Source organism: Juglans regia, chromosome 7 (assembly GCF_001411555.2).
Source record: "Juglans regia cultivar Chandler chromosome 7, Walnut 2.0, whole genome shotgun sequence".
Taxonomy (NCBI): domain Eukaryota; kingdom Viridiplantae; phylum Streptophyta; class Magnoliopsida; order Fagales; family Juglandaceae; genus Juglans; species Juglans regia.
Window position 1 is genome coordinate 13,013,828 of NC_049907.1, and position 17,968 is coordinate 13,031,795.

Below are 17,968 nucleotides of genomic sequence, written 5' to 3' on the forward strand. Positions count from 1 at the left end.
GACTTCTAGATAAACTCAATATTGTTAAAGATAAAGTCAGCAATTATTTTACATCATCCAAATTTAAACTTATAATGATAAGATAAATTTTATCATTTAATTAACTAATCCTAGCTAACTTTAGTATTTACAATTTTAAAAATAGGGAAGGGATACAACTCACGCAAGATGTGACGTAAAGCAAGCCCTTGATTTTGAACACGAGATTTAAACAGTGGGGTGGAGATGTATGGTTACTTTTTTGGCACAAATTACCTACTTTGCAAAACAGAGTTCAGTTCAGATTCTACAATGGCATCTCACACGGCATTCCGCCCAAGCAATCTTGATGGTGACCAAACAAAAGAAGATGAGAGCTTCGTCTACGCCAGCCAACTGGCAAACTCACTTGTGCTGCCCATGGCACTGCAAACGGCCATTGAGCTCGGCGTTTTCGAAATTCTTGCAAAAGCAGGTCCTGGAGCTAAGCTCTCCCCCTCACAGATTTCAACAGAGATGCCCACCACAAATCCTGAGGCACCCAAGATGCTAGACCGCATCCTCAGGATGCTAACCAGCCATTCTGTGCTGAGTTGCTCTGCGGGTGCTGATGATGCTGGGTCTTTTCAGAGGCTCTACTCTCTTTCACCTGTGTCAAAACAGTTCGTTCTTGACCAAGACGGGGTCTCCTTGTGCCCTTTGATGGCTCTCGTTCAAGACAAGGTCTTCTTAGCTAGCTGGTCTGTACCTATTTTCCCTTCGTTTTTCTATTTATTTATTCTACTTCTATTTATATATGCATAGTTTAGTTAGCTTTGTCTTGATCCATAATGTATACTTGAAAATAAGTGAAATGGTTGCAAAAAATGTCGTAAAATTTAATTTGTAAATTAACTATAAAATTATTTTTATTATAAAATAAATCTAACCTATTATATAAAATTATATTAATCTATAAATGTATTTTTATAAAATTCTTTACGGTAATAACACTTTCTCTGAAATACAAGAATATCAAACAAGATAAAATCGCCCCAGCTTCTGAATTGTAGCGGGCCACGTGCTCCCTAATCTAGAATCCATATCCAAGAGCTTTTCTGAATTGCCAATAATTAATAATAAAAAACAAAAGCTTTTCTTAACATATATATAATATATCTAGTGAAACTAACCGCCTATTTTTAGCATCTCTAATAAAATCCGAGGAAAAACATCATTTCGGGCCCAAGACGGCCAATTGCAGAAGGTATTAGTTGCGTTTGATGAGTTGAGTTGAATTTTTTTTTATGAATAGTAATAAGTTAAAATAATAGAGTAAATTTTGTAAGGTCTAATTAAAATGAGTTTAAATGTGTTTAGACATTAAGATGATCAGTTTAGATATATTTATAAAAAGTTGAAAAATATTGTGAGTCTCACGTGTAAAGAAGTGTTGAATTGAAAAAGATTGTAAATCTCACGTGTAAAGAGGTTTTGAGTTGAGATGAATTTAATAATTTGAAAGTTGGGAGTTTAGATGTTAGATTTAGTTTAAAATTAAATTGAATTGAGTTGAATTTAGATGAGTTTAACAAAAATAAATAAATAAAAAGCACAATTATTTACTAAAAGGCACGTGCCCGGTTCCCATGCATTGGATCTCATCATTTCGAATTAAAAATAAAAGATAAAAATCTAGACTAAAATGTAATATAGTTTAATTAAGCGACTAATACAAATTATCGACTTTCTTTCAGTTTGTTTTATAATTTTACATTGTTTGAGCCAAACGTAACATGATTAACATAAAGTCATGAAGCATTATTTGTCGGTGGCCTAGGTAGGACCCTGGCTATGTCCCCACCCCCCACCTTTCTCCATCTAGAATTATTAGGTCCGTTTGAATATTGAGATGGTCTTAGGGCAGGTTTGGGGTCAAAACCAAAATACAAAATTTTCATCTCATCTCATTTCATCATTACACCTTTTTCAAATCCCCATACAAAATATAATAAACAATTCAACTTTTTCAAATCCCAATACACATTTTTCAAATCCCAAAACAATAATAATACCAAAACTTAATATTTTAAACTTCAAAATAAAACACAAAATTCTCATCTCACCCCCCAAACCTACCCTAATCTATTTTATCTGATCTTAACATTTAAATATTATTTAAATATAAATATTTTTTATTTTTTATTTTTTTTATCTAATTGTTACTTAATCATTACATATTTTTCAAACTTCCAAATAAAACCAAAAAACTATTCAAGTTTATTATTATTTTTATTTAATTTTTTTTTCTTTTTCAAAATTTTATAAAATATATCAACTCAAACTATTTCACTAATATTCATAAATTTTTTATTTCATTTCATCTAAATATCCAAACAAGGCCTTATTCTCGCCATTTGCCACGTGCTACTAAGATTCATGTGCATCTTTTTTTTTTTGTGTCCATGATATAAAATTAATATGGTTAGATGGATCATGGTATTTGACCCTAATCTATTCATAGGTCCCAGCTAAAAGATGCAATTCTTGAGGGAGGAATTCCATTCGATAGGGTTCATGGCACGAGTGCCTTCGAGTATCTTGGCATGGACCCCAGGTTTAATAAGGTTTTTAACACAGCTATGCTCAATCACACTACAATGCTTTTTAAGAAGATCCTTGAGTCCTACAGGGGCTTCGAGCCACTCAAGCAATTGGTCGATGTTGGTGGTGGTCTAGGTGGCGCGCTTCACTCAATTACTTCAAAGTATCCCCACATCAAGGGCATTAATTTCGACTTGCCTCATGTCGTACAACAAGCCCCATCTTATCCAGGTATGATTTCAATCCATAAATGATCTCCACCTAATTTCCAATATATATCTTCTTATTTTACCAAGTTAAAATTTGATTAAAACAATAGGAGCTAAGTGGCAATTAAATCAATCTTTTTTATAAATTATATATTAATATGTAATTGGATTGAATTGGATCAAGCTTTTATAACTTGGAATCATATTATATAATATATATATATATATATATTTATATCAATTACGATCATTTACACCTCTGTTCATAATAAAACAAATAAAAATTCATAAGAGTAATTAAGAATATAATCCAAAAATGTTACAGAAAATCTAATTAAATTCATTAAATCAGTATGATACACAAACAAATTAACACGTAGCAATAATAGGGTTTTAAAGTTTTAAGGTTAAGATTTGTATAACAATATAATTTTAACTTAAACAGCTATTCAGTTAATTAATTAATTGCAATTTTAAGGGTTGGGGTGCAATTAATTAACTTTTTATTACTCACTCTAATTGAGTCAACCCGCCGTTTGACCCGAACCTGATCTTAAGTTGCGCAACACGGAATCGTACTTCTTGAATTCACACAGGTCGTATCAAATATCGCTAGCATTAGATATAACTTGGTACCGATTATAGAATAATAATTCTGGATCTTAAGTTTAAAAGCTAGATAACATTATGGTTTGGAAAAGTAAGAGCTATGTAGATAAAAGGCGCTTATTAACTAGCTCAAGTTGCAGGCGTGGAACATGTAGGAGGAGATATGTTCAAAAGCGTTCCTAAAGGAGATGCAATCTTCATGAAGGTGAGTGAAATATTTAACTTGCAGGGATTCTATCTTGTATGACCCGTACGTATTGACTTAGTCATCCAAATACATTGCAAATTTATTGCCAATGGCACAATCCATCAGTACAAAACACTGATCATGTTACTACGACTATATATAGTATTACTTTAAAAATTAAGGGTACTGCGGACATCTCTTTCAAATTTTTGGAGATCTTGTTGTCGTTTGGCATAAAAATTTCACAAAAATGCATGACGGAGTTCAAGGTGAGAAATCCTATTCTTCAACATATAGATTTTATCATCCAATATCTTCACTTGAAGTGGTTTGCTTATGAAACAACATGAAAGACTGTCAAATCAGTGAGTATAACTGAGATTGATAAATACTTGATGAATATAACATTCCAGCTTTGTTCAAGAAGATATATGTGATCCCATCTATGGATAATTTTATAGGGGATACTTCATGATTGGGGTGATGAACAGTGCTTGAAACTTCTGAAAAACTGCTCTACAGCTATTCCAAATGATGGGAAGGTAATCGTTGTGGAGGCATTTCTTCCAATGATGCCCGAGGTCAGCACTTGTATGAAGCGCAACTCTCAACTTGATGTGCTTATGATGGCTCAACACCCAGGAGGGAAGGAAAGGACGCAGCAAGAATTTGAGGCCTTGGCAACCAAAGCTGGATTTAAAGGCATCAGATACGAATGCGTTGTTTATAGTACCCAAGTCATGGAGTTTTTTAAATAGATTCCTTGCTTGTAAAATTTATAATTGTATCTGTTGTGGACATGTTTTGTACTCATGCTAATGGTCTCTGATGACCTGTATCAAGTAAATAAGGGAGGCTTGGTATGGTATAGGACATTTCAGACGCCTATAAGTTAGAATAAAGCATATTAAGGATACGTTTGGATTCGCAAGTCATCTCAGCTCATCTTAACTCATCTCACTACTATTCAGCAACTTTAATTCACAAATCTCACTACTATTCACAACTCATCTCATTATTATTCACAATCTATCTTAACTCATCTCAGCTCATCTCAAATCATCTCAAGTCATCTTCAAATCCAAACGTGTCCTTAGTATTTCAATTCTCTAATTGTTTAGAAGTTACATCTGGCGTGTGCTTTGACCACCATTTATATAGATTGAGTGAGTGTTTAATTGGTACGATTTACTAATAGCTTGATCCTCTACAATCATGGTTAGACTGCGGGTTGTTAGTGCTTTTCTTCGCTATCATGCCGGGCGGGATTGATATCTATGGTGAGTGTTTCGGGCGATTATCATGCTTGAGATCGTTCATACTATTCCTTGCCGTACATCATTAATATCATTAAATAGCTATTAATAATGGCTAGACTTGTATCAGTGCATTTGGGAGTCACGACCTTGGTTTTTTAATAGGCGTGTAACGTCTTGATCCTGAAGGTCCGGAGAATTAGCTCTTAATACTTAAAAATCATTTTCCAACCACATAGTATATACTCCAATTTTTTTCTATCGCACAAAATACTCATTACTTCTCATCAATTACTCCAATATAATTATTCTAACACAATACAAAATCTTAATATAAACATTAGCCTCCCAACAAATCACATCATTAGAGCATAACAAGCTTACTGAGTAAAAATCTTCAATACTCATATAAACCTTCTATGCTTAATCCATCATTCTTAACTCATCTCAGTCATGCTCCATATTCTTGATCCTCAGCTGAAATATTCAAATTATTTGAAAAATGTTTGTAAATAAGGGGTGAGTTATCAACAACTCTGTAAGTAGAGTACATATACTAATGTTTAAACATGATCATTTACAAAGTTCATAATGCAGAACAAAATAATTTCTTTTAGAATGGGGAATCAGAATATTTGTTTTCAAAATGCAGCATCAGAACATGTTATCAAAAATATTAGAGCGAAAGTTCGAAAATATTCATAATCAAAATTCCTTTAGCATAACATAAACTGAAACAGAACCTCTTATCTTATCATATCAGAACAAAAACCATGTTTAACTCCCGTGGTAGGGTTGTGCAAAACACGGTAGCGAACCGAGCATAAACATAATGTGAATCTTCCCCTTATTCATTCTCAGTTCCCCGAGTGTGCAAATAGAAAAGACCACGCAGAAAATCATTTTGTTTCCAAAGTGGGTGTACCAAAAACAGAAAAGTTGGTACCAACCCGAACAGAGACCACAGTTTTACACCCATGGTAAGGTCAGAACAAAACATTAACAGAAACAGAATGTTATGCCAGAGGTTTTCAGAAATCACGTCATATCATATCAGAGTATAAACACATCTTCAGAACAGAACATAATCAGATCACAAAATATAATTTATACACAAAATTACATATTCGCTCTCTTATGCACAGTTCAGAAAACATAATGTAAAGAATAAGCTCATGTCTACACCAGTCATGCCAGAAAAATACTTTATTCTTAAACAGAATCTTATGAGTAATGCAGAACAAATAACTAAGGTAATTCAAATTTCTTTTCATAACAAAACATGCATATTTTCCAAAATTGTCCTCAGTCCATTTTATTTTTATGCAAAGTCTAGTATAGGAACACCGCTTACCTAGACTTATTAGCATTTTCAGAATTTTTTTCAAAAATACCAAACAATTGACAATCGTCACCTATAAGATACTCGAGTAATTCCCGTAAATTTCGAATCAACCACGTATTTCGATATTTAAACCTAACATACTACAAGAACCTATTTTAAATCCACAAAACCTAAATTTCTCATAATCCCTGAAATATCATCATTTTCTAAAACAATCAATATCCACTTAATTTAACTCCGACTATGATATAAAAAATCTAATCTATTTACTATTGAAATCAAATTATAAAATTTAATGCTAAATAAATAATTATAGCAAAATATTTTAAATTATACATAAAAAATTTAATAAACTAGATCATAATAAAAACAATACAACATTATTGTTTACTTACCTTTGAAAGAAACAATTTAAATCGCTTATAAAAATTTCTGTATTTAAGAGTTTTTAGAAAACTATAAAATAAAAATGATGCTCACTTTTACATATTAAAAATTAAAACTGACTAACATGACTTGTAATTAAAAGGGTAACATTGTAATTATAACTCAAAATATTTACTACCCTAAGTAAGTTTTCGGGGACCATTTGAATACTTAGGCTAGAACACAAAGTGGCGTCGTTGAGAGTAATGGAGGACTTACCGAGAGATGGGGAGCACGACGGCAGCGACCTGAGCAGTTGTCTACAATGGTGAGGACGGTGGCAAAACACTGGTTAGAGAGAGAGTGATGAGCGAGAAAGAGGAACCTCACGTAGAAAAAGAGAGAGAGAGACGAAAAGAGACAGAGAGGAGAGTGGCTAAGTTCGGTGGAAGCTTACCGAGAGGAGAGCGACGGACCTGGATGGAATGCAGCGGCCAGAGAAGCTCTCTATGCGGTGGCGATGTCGTGGAGGAGGTTGGCGGTGTAGAGTGGCAGGTTGGTTGCACACGATGGGAAAAACTACTTTCTCTATTTCGGGAGTCAAAAACAGAGTATTTCGTGGATGTTTTCCTTCAACGGCTGGGCGATGGTGGTTGGCTTTCCATGGTGGTGAGGATGGGCTGGAGGGTAGTGCGCTGTTTGCAAGGAGGAGTTGCTGGCTACGACTTCGTGTGGCAGGGTAGCGGCGTCACGGAAAATACCGTGCTACGTTATGGGCTTGGCTCATTTGTGGCAGTGGTTGGGGGTGCTGCACGGCTACGCTGAGGGGGAGGGCTCACAATGAGGAGGAGAAGTGGGCTACAAAGGGGAAGAGGTTGGGCAGTGGGGGTGGTTCACGGTGGCAGCCCAAGGCTGGCGGATGGATGTGAACGTGCTGACGGCAGTGAACGCGAGGGAGTTAAAGTGGTGTGGAGGTGCAATAAGGCAGGTTGCGACAGCCCTATTCTAAGAGTTTCTTCATGCAACAAGGAAAAAGAGATGAAGCCCTAGGTGACAATGCATGAAAACGTATAAAGTGGATTTATATATGTGATGGAAACCCTAAGGAACCACCGAGATGAAGAAACATGCAAGCCACGGATGTGAGGAATAAAGGGGAGAAAAGAAAACGTGCGTGAACTTTGAAGTTAACGTGTGAAAATAGGTGATTGAAATAGAACAAAAAAAAAAAAAAACACTAGAGCTGAGGAGAATAGAGGCGTACATGCCTGGGAGTGCAATCGTGTGAGGCAGCGAAAAATATCATAAACTCAGTTGGTTTTAATGGTTTAAAAAACACGGGTGTTGGCTTGAGTCTTGGTCTTTTTTTTGAGTCATCGATCACGACTCAATTTCTAAAAGTAATTCAATTAGTTTAAAAATTTTCTCGACTCATAAAAAGATTTTTAACCTAATTATAAACACCAAAGAAAAAAAAAACATAAACCTCCAAAACAAAGATTTTAAGCCCATAATCTATTCCAAAAAACTCGAACACTCAATTGAGTTTTTTATACGTATAAGCCCAAAAATAGATAAAAATCGGGCTTGACTGGTTCCGGATTTTACAAGGCGGACATGTGATTTTGGATTGATGCATGATTTATGGTGTGGGGTTTGATCCACTTCACAAGAAGAGAATATTTGCTCCTCCAGTATCTATGAACCCGGAAATGAAAATGTTCACAATATAATTAGGCTTGATTAGAAATTGCATTTAATCAGTATTTTAAACATTTATTCTATGTAAACAAGCAGACCAAAATGGTTGGACTCCGCTTGATTGCTGCATACATGGAAAACATTGAGCCAACAAAACTATTGCAGGAATTTGATAGAGAGGTAGCATATATGAAAGACGCAAAGGGTAGGACATGAACTCTTCGCATTGCAGCTCATTGCAACAAGTACCACGTAACAAAAGTGATTATATCAATGTGTCCGGATTGTTGCGAAGTGGTTGACAATGAAGGCCGCAATGCACTCCATCTTGCCGTGAGCAACAGATTGTTTTGGTCTCTTGACTCTTGAGATAGTATATTCATTTTGTATTAGTTTGCCACTGAAACTCGGCTAGCTTAACTTCGCTTTCCAACCACTGGAGATTTCACTCTTACGACCTTTGAATAATATATAAACTAAACAAAATGATGTTCTGTCATTTTATTTCTGTAAAAAATTATTTTGATAAAAAAAATAAAACAATTTTTTTTCCTTCAATGCTTTGTAGAAAGAAAATAAATACTTTGTCATTTGTCATAACTATTAATGAAATTTTCTTGGAAAAAAAACTACTCACTCTTTTTAAACTATCCATCGATTGAACATTTTTTTTCAATCTCTCCCATATACAAAATATATACTTTTTTCTCTGTTTTGTCAAATTTTTTAAGCCATACTTCAAGAATATCAATAGCTTTGAAATGGACCTTTCCTAGGGCCCCATGTTAAGATTTTTTATTGGGTCTTTCCTCGGCCTCAATAGTTCACTAAGTTCGATCTTAGTCTTGGGTCTTACTAAGTTGGACCTAGAGTCTTGAGTCTGCCAAGTTGGACCTAGAGACTTGTGTCTATCCTAAGCCCTCTTATCTTAATAAGCTAATGCCCTTATTTAACCAACCCTTGGGCTTTTTCCAAATTTATCTAGTATTTTAACCAAGTTACTTAGCCCACAAGGATAGCAAGTCTCCAATATGCCACTTGTCATTCTACTATTGGCCTCTTGGCATCTTTTCTCAAAATTAATATAGCACTAAAGTTCTCTAAAAATACTAACAAAACTTGAGTAAGTTTCTTTGCCAACTCAAACTCCAAAATTTTCATTTTTCTCAAGGATCACAACTTCTACTTGGCTAGGGTCATGGTTACTATGGTCAAGTGCTAAGGTGCTGTTAGGTGGGGTGTTACAAGTATAACCTTCCATAGTATTCCATTTTGCTTCTTTTCCAAATCAAAATTAAAAATCATATCTAAAGGATGAAAATCAGGCTTACCCAAGAAAGAAGGTTATCTTTTTGTTATCATTCTCTTAATTTCGAACATAATAGTAAGTGGGCATTTTTTTTCCTTTGCGATTGTAGAGGCTAGTTCGCAGTAAGAGCAGAGAGAGACTGATGTGGTTTGAGGAGAGAGAGAGAGAGGGGAGGGGAGAGAGGGAGAAAGATGAGCGCACATACTAGGGAGGTCGATTGTTTGAATGTGGTCAGCTCTTTTTTTTTTCTTATAATTAGAATGATGATATGTTACTCGTCCTAGCGTCTCTTCTAGTAAGAGCTACTTCATGCTGTTAACATATAACAACATAGATTCTCAGTCATGCAATGACATAAAAATCAAAATTATAAAATAATATGAAAATCAAAATAAACCTACAAATAAAAATAGGCAAAGAAGGAAAAATATTAAAGAAAGAGAGGAGGTAGAATAAATTAACGAAGAAGAGGAAGCAACAACTAAGAACAAAAGGAAGGCACCTGGGAAGGGAGAGAAAAAAAAAGAAAAGGAAAAAATAAGAGGAAATTAAGAAGGAAAGAAAAGATGGAAGAAAGAGGAACAGAAGACGATTGTGTGAGGATGACAAAAGAAATAAGAGAAAAAAGAAAAGAAGTGGGGGAAGAGATGAAAGAAAAAGACAAGGAAAGGAAATTAAAGAGAAGAAAGAAAGTCGAGTTTTAAGGTTGAGGATACTTATCACAATCAATAAAATAATATTTTAAAATTATTTTGTAAATCAAACATTAACTGCAAAATTAGTCTCGTGGTTTTCACCGATTTGCAAAAATCCTTAGGCCTATAATTTTTTGTAATTAAGCCCCTCTATTTATAATAAAGATCCAGAATTATTTTTAAAAAAGACAGAAACATAAAAACAAACAAAAATATAAAGCAAATAAATTTTGTTAGCAAATCCAAGAAAAATTAATTAATTAACTATTTAAAAAACCATAAACACTTTTTAAGTAAAAATAATTATTAATTATAAAAACTAGAAATTTTTTTTAAAAAAATTAATGTTACAAATCTTTAAAATATGAATAAAATATTTTCCCTCCCATTCCACCAGATCACGGGTCCTTTTTTAATTTTTTTTTTATATCCTTGCTCATTATTTTCTTCTATTTTTTTTAAATGTTTCTCTCTTTTAAAACAAATAAAAAATTAAAATTATTTATAATATTTATTTTAGGGAAATTCTATATGAAAATCTTACGCCACACACACATACCTATTTAATATGTAATTTTTCAATTTTGTCATTCTATCTTAATACTTAAATATGTGTCTGTTTATATAGAATGCAAAAATGACAAATCATATGTTAAAAAAGTGAATGTGTGTGGTGTAAACTTTCTTTATAGCATTTTTGTTTACTTTAATAAGATGGTTGACGTATTACACTTGACTAGTTAAAGAACTGTATGGATATAAGAAGTGTTTTATCTTATCTCATTTTATCATTACAATTTTATTAAATTTTCACATAAAATATAATAAATAATATAATTTTTTAAAATCTCAAAATAATAATAATATTTTATTTAACTTTCATCTCAACTCATCTCAACTCATTATGAAAATTACACCTAATCTTTAGATTGCAAAAACTAAAGAATTTTAATAAATTAATAAAATAAAAAATAATGACTTTGAAATTAATCTAAAGTAAAATATTGCTGTTTGATCTTAGATGACCGTTTTAATATTTTTAATTGATTGTATGGGTATGCTTTACTTTGAGTTAATTACATTTTGATTTTCATTAAATTAATATATGATTATTATGCTGCATTTGAATGTTGGACTGAGTTGAGTTGAATTGAGATGATAAAATATTGTTAGAATATTATTTTTTAATATTATTATTATTTTTAGATTTGAAAAAATTAAATTAGTTATTATATTTTATATTAAAATTTGAAAAAATTATAATAATGAGTTAAGATGAATTGAAATAGATTTAGAAATTAGACCAACTCGTGTTCCTCGTACGGATGGAGAGGAAATTGTCAAAAGAGAAATGCTTTGGGTCCCAAATCCGAGACCTAAAAAATATCCTGAATGGGACTTTTTTTTTTTTTTTACCGAATGATTAAAAAATATTTTTAAATGATGTTGTGAATTTTTTATTTTTTTAAAAAATGTTTATGATGATTAAAAAAATACATAAAAAAAAATAAAAAAAAAGAAGTAAAAAGTTCACTCTTTTCGGGACAATTTTTGGGTCCCAAATTAGCATCACTCTTGTCAAAAAGGCATTAACATGGATAGGATTTGCGCGCTAATCGAAAAATCTTAAATCTACCATCAACTATAATCACTACAAGAAAACTGGGCTATTGCGGCGATTTTTTGGTCGCGGGAAATAATATTGCCGCAATAGCCTAGTTTTCACGGCGAGTTTGTGCTTCGACGCTGGTTTAAAGGGGTTCGGTTTTAATTTTATCTTTTGCGGCGATTTTAAACTTTTTTGCGGCGAATAAATGTCGCCGCAAAATTTATTTGATTTCACGCGGCGAGTTTTATGATAGTTGTGGCGAATTTAACAGCTGCAAAATTGTAAAACCTTATACCGTCGCAAAATTTCGCCGTAATAGGGATTTAATAAGTGGGCGCCAACACCCCAGAAAAAGTTTTACATTTCCCCCCCAAATCCCAAACCCCTTTCGTCGTCCCCAACCCCTTTCGTCTTCTCCCTTTCTCTCTAGCTACAGATTACTCACCGCCCACACGAAATTTCCACCTTAAATCACGAACCACTCCAGTCCAGTGATTCTCGCGTAAGCATTGTACGCGACTCCGCCCCATCGAAAACCCACTAATCGGCATCTTCGTGAGTTAGTGCGGAGTCGAGAGCAGAGAAAAAGGTCCCATTTTTTTCACTCTGAGGCTCTGTTTCCAGCAACATCGTCGACCCTTTTCCGAGGCAAAGTAGGTTGGAGTCGAACATTCAGCGTCCCATTCATCTCCTGATCCACTCAGCTGGAGTCGATTTCCCAAGGTAATTTACTCTGTTATAGTTTAATGTATTTATGTGGACTTACACCGCTTCTTTTGTGTGAAGTTGATAAATTACTGATATTCCTTATTTTGTGTTCTTTAATATTTATGATTTGTCATGGAGGTGCATATATAATTTATCAGAAAGTGCTTATGATATTTGCTGTACACGGGTTCTGGTATACTGATTTAGTATAGGGTAGGCCAATATAAGAATCCTGAAGTAGATTAGGAAACATAATCTGGGGTTTATGTATTGTCTTCTTACATTTGATTATCTAATGACATGTATAGCACAATGCAATTCATTTTTTATATTATAGACATTTAGCTTGGTGTGTGTCAGACAATTTGTTTGCAACGATTCTATGAACCATGTTAATCAATATTCAAAGTAAACGAATGGGCATTGTGGAACTCTAGCCAAAATTAAAACATTCAATGCCCAAACAAAACCATGCAAATATTTTTGTTATGCTATTTATCTAAAGCAACACCCTGCAAATATTGTTGTTGTTATTAATCTATTTACTTTTATCTACCTTTGCTTCAGGACAAATTATTCTAGACTTAGATGATCAAGACTTTGATTTGTTTTGGTTTTTCAGGATGAGAAATATTTGATTTGGTATTCCGGGCAGAAGGAAAAGCAATTGAACATAAGCTCAGTTAAGGAGATAATTTCAGGACAGGTATGTGTTATTTTGCTCACGCCTCTCTTTTGGTTATCCCATGATTGCTGGGGTTTAAATGGTCCCCCAAACAACTTAGAAGAAAAGTTGAATGTCTCGCCCCTTGTAATGGGGGGAGTAAAACAAGCAGCTTGAAGCTTTTTTTGGTTATTATGCAGTTTATAAAAAAACCAGCTGCGCTTCCAACCTTTCTTGAATCCCCCCAAAATGACTACTACAATATTGTAGGGAGGGCTGTTGCTAAAAAAGAAATGAAAAAATAGGCACTACGACCTTGTTGGGGGCATGCAGTACTCAATAGTCGCACTGGCAGATGCGATTACTCAAGCATCTACCGAACCATGACTTTTGACCCTCGATCAGAATATTACTTTCAGTCTTGCTTTTATTAATATATACATACATATATATATATATATTTGTGACTCAAATTATTGGATAATGTTATTTCCATAATTCTTTATGTTCTGAAAATAAAAACAGCAGTTTTTTATACCCAACAAAGGGAAAAATACTATATAAAGTATATTATTCAGATTGGTCAAAAACTGATCTGACACCTCTCCAATTAATGCCACAAGATGTCAAGAGCCCTTTCGTCGCTTTGTATGTCTGAAAAATATCCATGCTAGCTAGCTATATGGACCAATAATAAGACTTGTGCATGCTTGTTCAAATTGATTGACATTATATATATATATTAATTCTTCTATCTCTAATTGATTAAAATGTCTAGCTACTGCACTAAATTAAGGTATGTCATTGAAATTATAAGGTGCATGGATGTTCTAACACTTTTCATCACTGAATATATATGGAAAATGTACATATAATTGGATTACTATATATAATAATATTAGCTTGCAATTGTTTGATCATAAGACTCATGTATAAGCTGCATGCTTACTTGCCGGATGGGGGTTTGAGATCAGGATGTTCCCCTAAAACATGTTTAATTAAAGAAATGATCAGTGAAAGGAATGAACACTTGCTAAACTGATCTTATACATGAATAGACTCTAAAGAAAGTCATGAAGTACTGCCTGATGGGTATATATGGGGTACGAATTAATGCTATCAGTACGTACAAGATCAGTAAGCAAAAGAAAACAGTTATTTGATGAGCACTACATGCATTCTAGCAGATCAACTCTTTCAACTTGCTATTTGCATCATATATATATATATATATGAATAGGAACCAAAATCCAATTTTGCCACACTCATGAATCACGATCCCCAATATCCCCTAAACTAAATTAATTAATTGCATGCCTTTGTCATGGTTCAAAATTTGTTTGAAAAAACTAAAGTTGGCGAAGAAACTCGGATGTTATTTCTTTGTCTCTTTGTTGTATATGCTTTTAGGTTAGAAGCCATTTAGGATTCCTTTTTTTTTTTTCCTTTTTTAGGCACCAACTAGCAATCCATCTCATGAAACTAGGTTATTAATATGACTTTATGAGATTCAAAGTCAACTAATGTATCAAGAAATCCTGAATCTCATTTCCCTTTCAAAACATCAGAATTACTTTCTTTTTTTTTTCCCCTTTCCCATTTGAAAGAACCACATATATGTCTAGAATTTGGTGATAGAATCTTAACAATCTACTGCTGCGATAACGACGAGATATTAACTGATTATTGTTCTCTCTCTTATCTTTAATATTGGTCTCTATGTATATGTTTTGCATATTAATATTAGATTCAGGGAATTATATGAGTGATGGTTCTTTATGCAGTATTTTTTAGCTCTCACAACATTAAGTGCTTCCTAAACAAATGCTAATGTGTGTATAATTAGGACAATTGAAAGGATGCCAACTATGTGAATGGAGCTTTCCTTTGTGCATGTGCTGAATAGAAGATCTTATTAAAGAGGCAGGGGGCCCTTTTGAGGTAATTACTTTCAATTTCTAAGTTGTAATACACAATGGTTTAGGGTTTTCTTGCAACAAATGAGTCATAATTAGCTATTCGAATATTGATAGCGTTTTTACTTAATTGTGGTTTGATTAAAGTTAATACTTATTTCTTTGTGGTATTATGGCGTGTAAATCTGTTCAAGGATGTTGATATGTTTCATCGATAGTGGAGATCATTAAGTGCAGTTTCGGTCTATGCGGTTTGCTAGCATTGGTTGTGGCATAATTCTCTTTGTTGTATGTGTGCAAGTTAGAAATGAAGAACCAGCATGGGTGGGTTTTCCAAAATTAGTTTTGTGATACTCATATTTTTAAATCAAACACTATTTATGGTATAATTACATTGTAAGTTGGTGGGTCAAGTTATTTGGACGGGGTATCATTAAACTTCTCAAACAATTATAGGTCCATTTGCATTAATTGGAAGGAAGTTCCAAGTACTTTGGACATATTGTTGTTTTTAGAAGTTTAATAGTGGATGATGAATAACAAAAGAACTGAGTATTAAGTCTTCCTAACCTTACTGTAGCATTACTGAACGTGTGGCCAATTTTATTTCTCTCAATGGCAATCTATAGTCTAGCTTCTATCTTACTCTACACGTCTTTTTTTTCCTTGGTATAAGCGGTAACTCCAAAGTTATTCACACTAGTCTAATGTGACTGGTACCTCAAACCCCCATTATATTTACTTTAAAAGGCGGGGAAGAGGCCACCATGAAAACACGTTCATTTAATGATTATACCTACAGTAGTCATTAAACAACACATCATTGTAACAAGCATAACTTGGGGTACCGCTTTTCCTTACAAGTAACGATAATATTCAACCATGTCATCTACACGCAGCCCTAACCTTCAAAATATGTCCAACTCTTCTGTATCTGTACCATCTAGTTAGCATCTTTATGTCCACCTTCTTTCTGTCCTATACCAACAATGTTCACATATATGACTATGTTTAACATTATGTCATATATTTTCTACAGCACTTCACTACTCCCAGAATAAACATAATCAACTATTCACCACTACCACTCCACAACGATCTTGATGACAAATCCGGTGAGTATCGTTTATTCCATTTTCTCCAATTTTTCACATGCAAATAACGGCTTTTCCGTTGTAGTTTTCCTCATCAATGCACTTTATCAAATTCGTTACCCATCCTCCATATAACTAAAAATTATCCTTCTTTCTAATATGTTGTTTTTCACCTTTTTAGTTGGACAAAAGCTGGATGAACTTGCCCGATAGGCTTCGTTCACCTGCATACGCCGAGGGGGTTAACACTTTCCTGACCCTAGCCAGAAACCACTCTCGAGGAATTGATCGTATTCGGTGTCCATGCCGTAAATGCCGTAATATGTTCTTCTTGCCTATATTTGAAGTGGAGAGTCACTTGTACATTAAAGGGATCAATCCAAATTATACCCATTGGATATTTCATGGGGAGGAGGATACACGAAGTTTCAATGCCGACGACGAAGATAGTGAAAGAGATGTAGCCGACGAGTACATTGATGACATGGTCCATATGTTAGATGACATCCGATCAGGCACAATGCATGATGTGCCCCAAGATCATACAGATCCATTGCCAACTGGTGGATCAATACCAGATGATCCCTCCTCAAGTTCATCTTTCGATCAGCTACTAGAGGATGCTCGACGTCCACTTCTTCCTGGCTGTACAAAGTTCTCAAAACTATCATTCATTGTGAAGTTGTTACACATTAAGACACTGGGTGGATGGTCAATAAAGTCGTTTGATATGCTACTTAACTTGTTGCGGGCTGCCTTTCCCGATGCTGAACTTCCACAGTCATATGAGGAGTCAAGGTCAATGGAGCGGAGTCTGGGTTTCAACTATCACAAAATTCATGCATGTCCCAATGACTGCATCCTGTTTTGGAAGGAAAATGCTGATCTTAATGAATGTCCTACCTGTAAGGCTTCAAGGTGGGTGCCTAATACTCATAAGGCACGTCTTATCCCTCAAAAAGTGTTGCGGCATTTTCCTTTGAAGCCAAGATTGCAACGTCTCTTCATGTCTGCAAAGATAGCAGGTGATATGAGATGGCATAAAGAACAACGGCTGCCTGATCAGGATATGATGAGACATCCTGCAGACTCAGAGTCCTGGAAGAGATTTGATGAAGAACATAGTTGGTTCGCTCAGGATGCTCGCAATGTAAGGCTTGGGATGGCAAGTGATGGTTTCAATCCCTTCAACAATATGGCTAAACCGTATAGCATTTGGCCAGTAATCCTAGTCCCGTATAACTTGCCGCCCTGGTTGTGCATGAAAGATCAGTTCTTCATGACATCCCTCATTATTCCTGGGTCAAAATCTCCAGGTAATGACATCGATGTTTACTTGCAACCGTTGCTAGATGAATTGATTGAATTTTGGGAACATGGGGTACCTACGTTTGATGCCTCCACAAAGGAAACCTTTGTATTGCATGCTGCTTTAATGTGGACAATTAATGACTTCCCTACGTACGGGAATCTTTCTGGCTAGTCGACAAAAGGAAAATTGGCATGTCCATCCTGTAATGAGGGCACAGACTCAAATTGGTTGAAGTATGGTAGGAAACATTGTTATATGGGACATCGTCGCTTTTTGCCGCCAGATCACATGTGGAGAAGGAGAAAACATTTGTTCAATGGTAAAGATCATCATCGCATGCCACCAAGTGTTTTAGATGGAGCTGATGTTTTAGCTCAACTACAGATGCTTGGGGACGTGCAATTTGGTAAATCACGTCGAAAGAGA

The 17,968-nt window shown here is 34.4% G+C and overlaps 2 protein-coding genes across 2 annotated transcripts; both read left to right on the forward strand.

The window, feature by feature from the left end:
• Positions 1 to 241: 241 nt before the first annotated feature.
• On the forward strand, positions 242 to 4,483 carry LOC108997950 (caffeic acid 3-O-methyltransferase-like). The gene is made up of 4 exons (XM_018974339.2): positions 242 to 719; positions 2,483 to 2,793; positions 3,521 to 3,585; positions 4,029 to 4,483. Exons 1-4 carry the CDS (start codon positions 292 to 294, stop codon positions 4,323 to 4,325), a joined length of 1,101 nt encoding a protein of 366 aa, XP_018829884.1. The 5' UTR covers positions 242 to 291; the 3' UTR covers positions 4,326 to 4,483.
• Positions 4,484 to 16,426: 11,943 nt separating this feature from the next.
• Positions 16,427 to 17,713, forward strand: LOC118348878. Its single transcript, XM_035691417.1, has 2 exons — positions 16,427 to 17,135; positions 17,256 to 17,713. Exons 1-2 carry the CDS (start codon positions 16,427 to 16,429, stop codon positions 17,711 to 17,713), a joined length of 1,167 nt encoding a protein of 388 aa, XP_035547310.1.
• The last annotated feature ends 255 nt before the right edge of the window (positions 17,714 to 17,968 follow it).

Coding starts and splice junctions, on each gene's coding strand:
- LOC108997950 (XM_018974339.2), top strand. CDS start 292: ATGGCATCTCACACGGCATTCCGCCCAAGCAATCTTGATGGTGACCAA. Junction 720..2,482: donor AAGGTCTTCTTAGCTAGCTG/GTCTGTACCTAT, acceptor ATCTATTCATAG/GTCCCAGCTAAAAGATGCAA. Junction 3,586..4,028: donor GAGATGCAATCTTCATGAAG/GTGAGTGAAATA, acceptor ATAATTTTATAG/GGGATACTTCATGATTGGGG.
- LOC118348878 (XM_035691417.1), top strand. CDS start 16,427: ATGAACTTGCCCGATAGGCTTCGTTCACCTGCATACGCCGAGGGGGTT. Junction 17,136..17,255: donor TCTTAATGAATGTCCTACCT/GTAAGGCTTCAA, acceptor CAAAGATAGCAG/GTGATATGAGATGGCATAAA.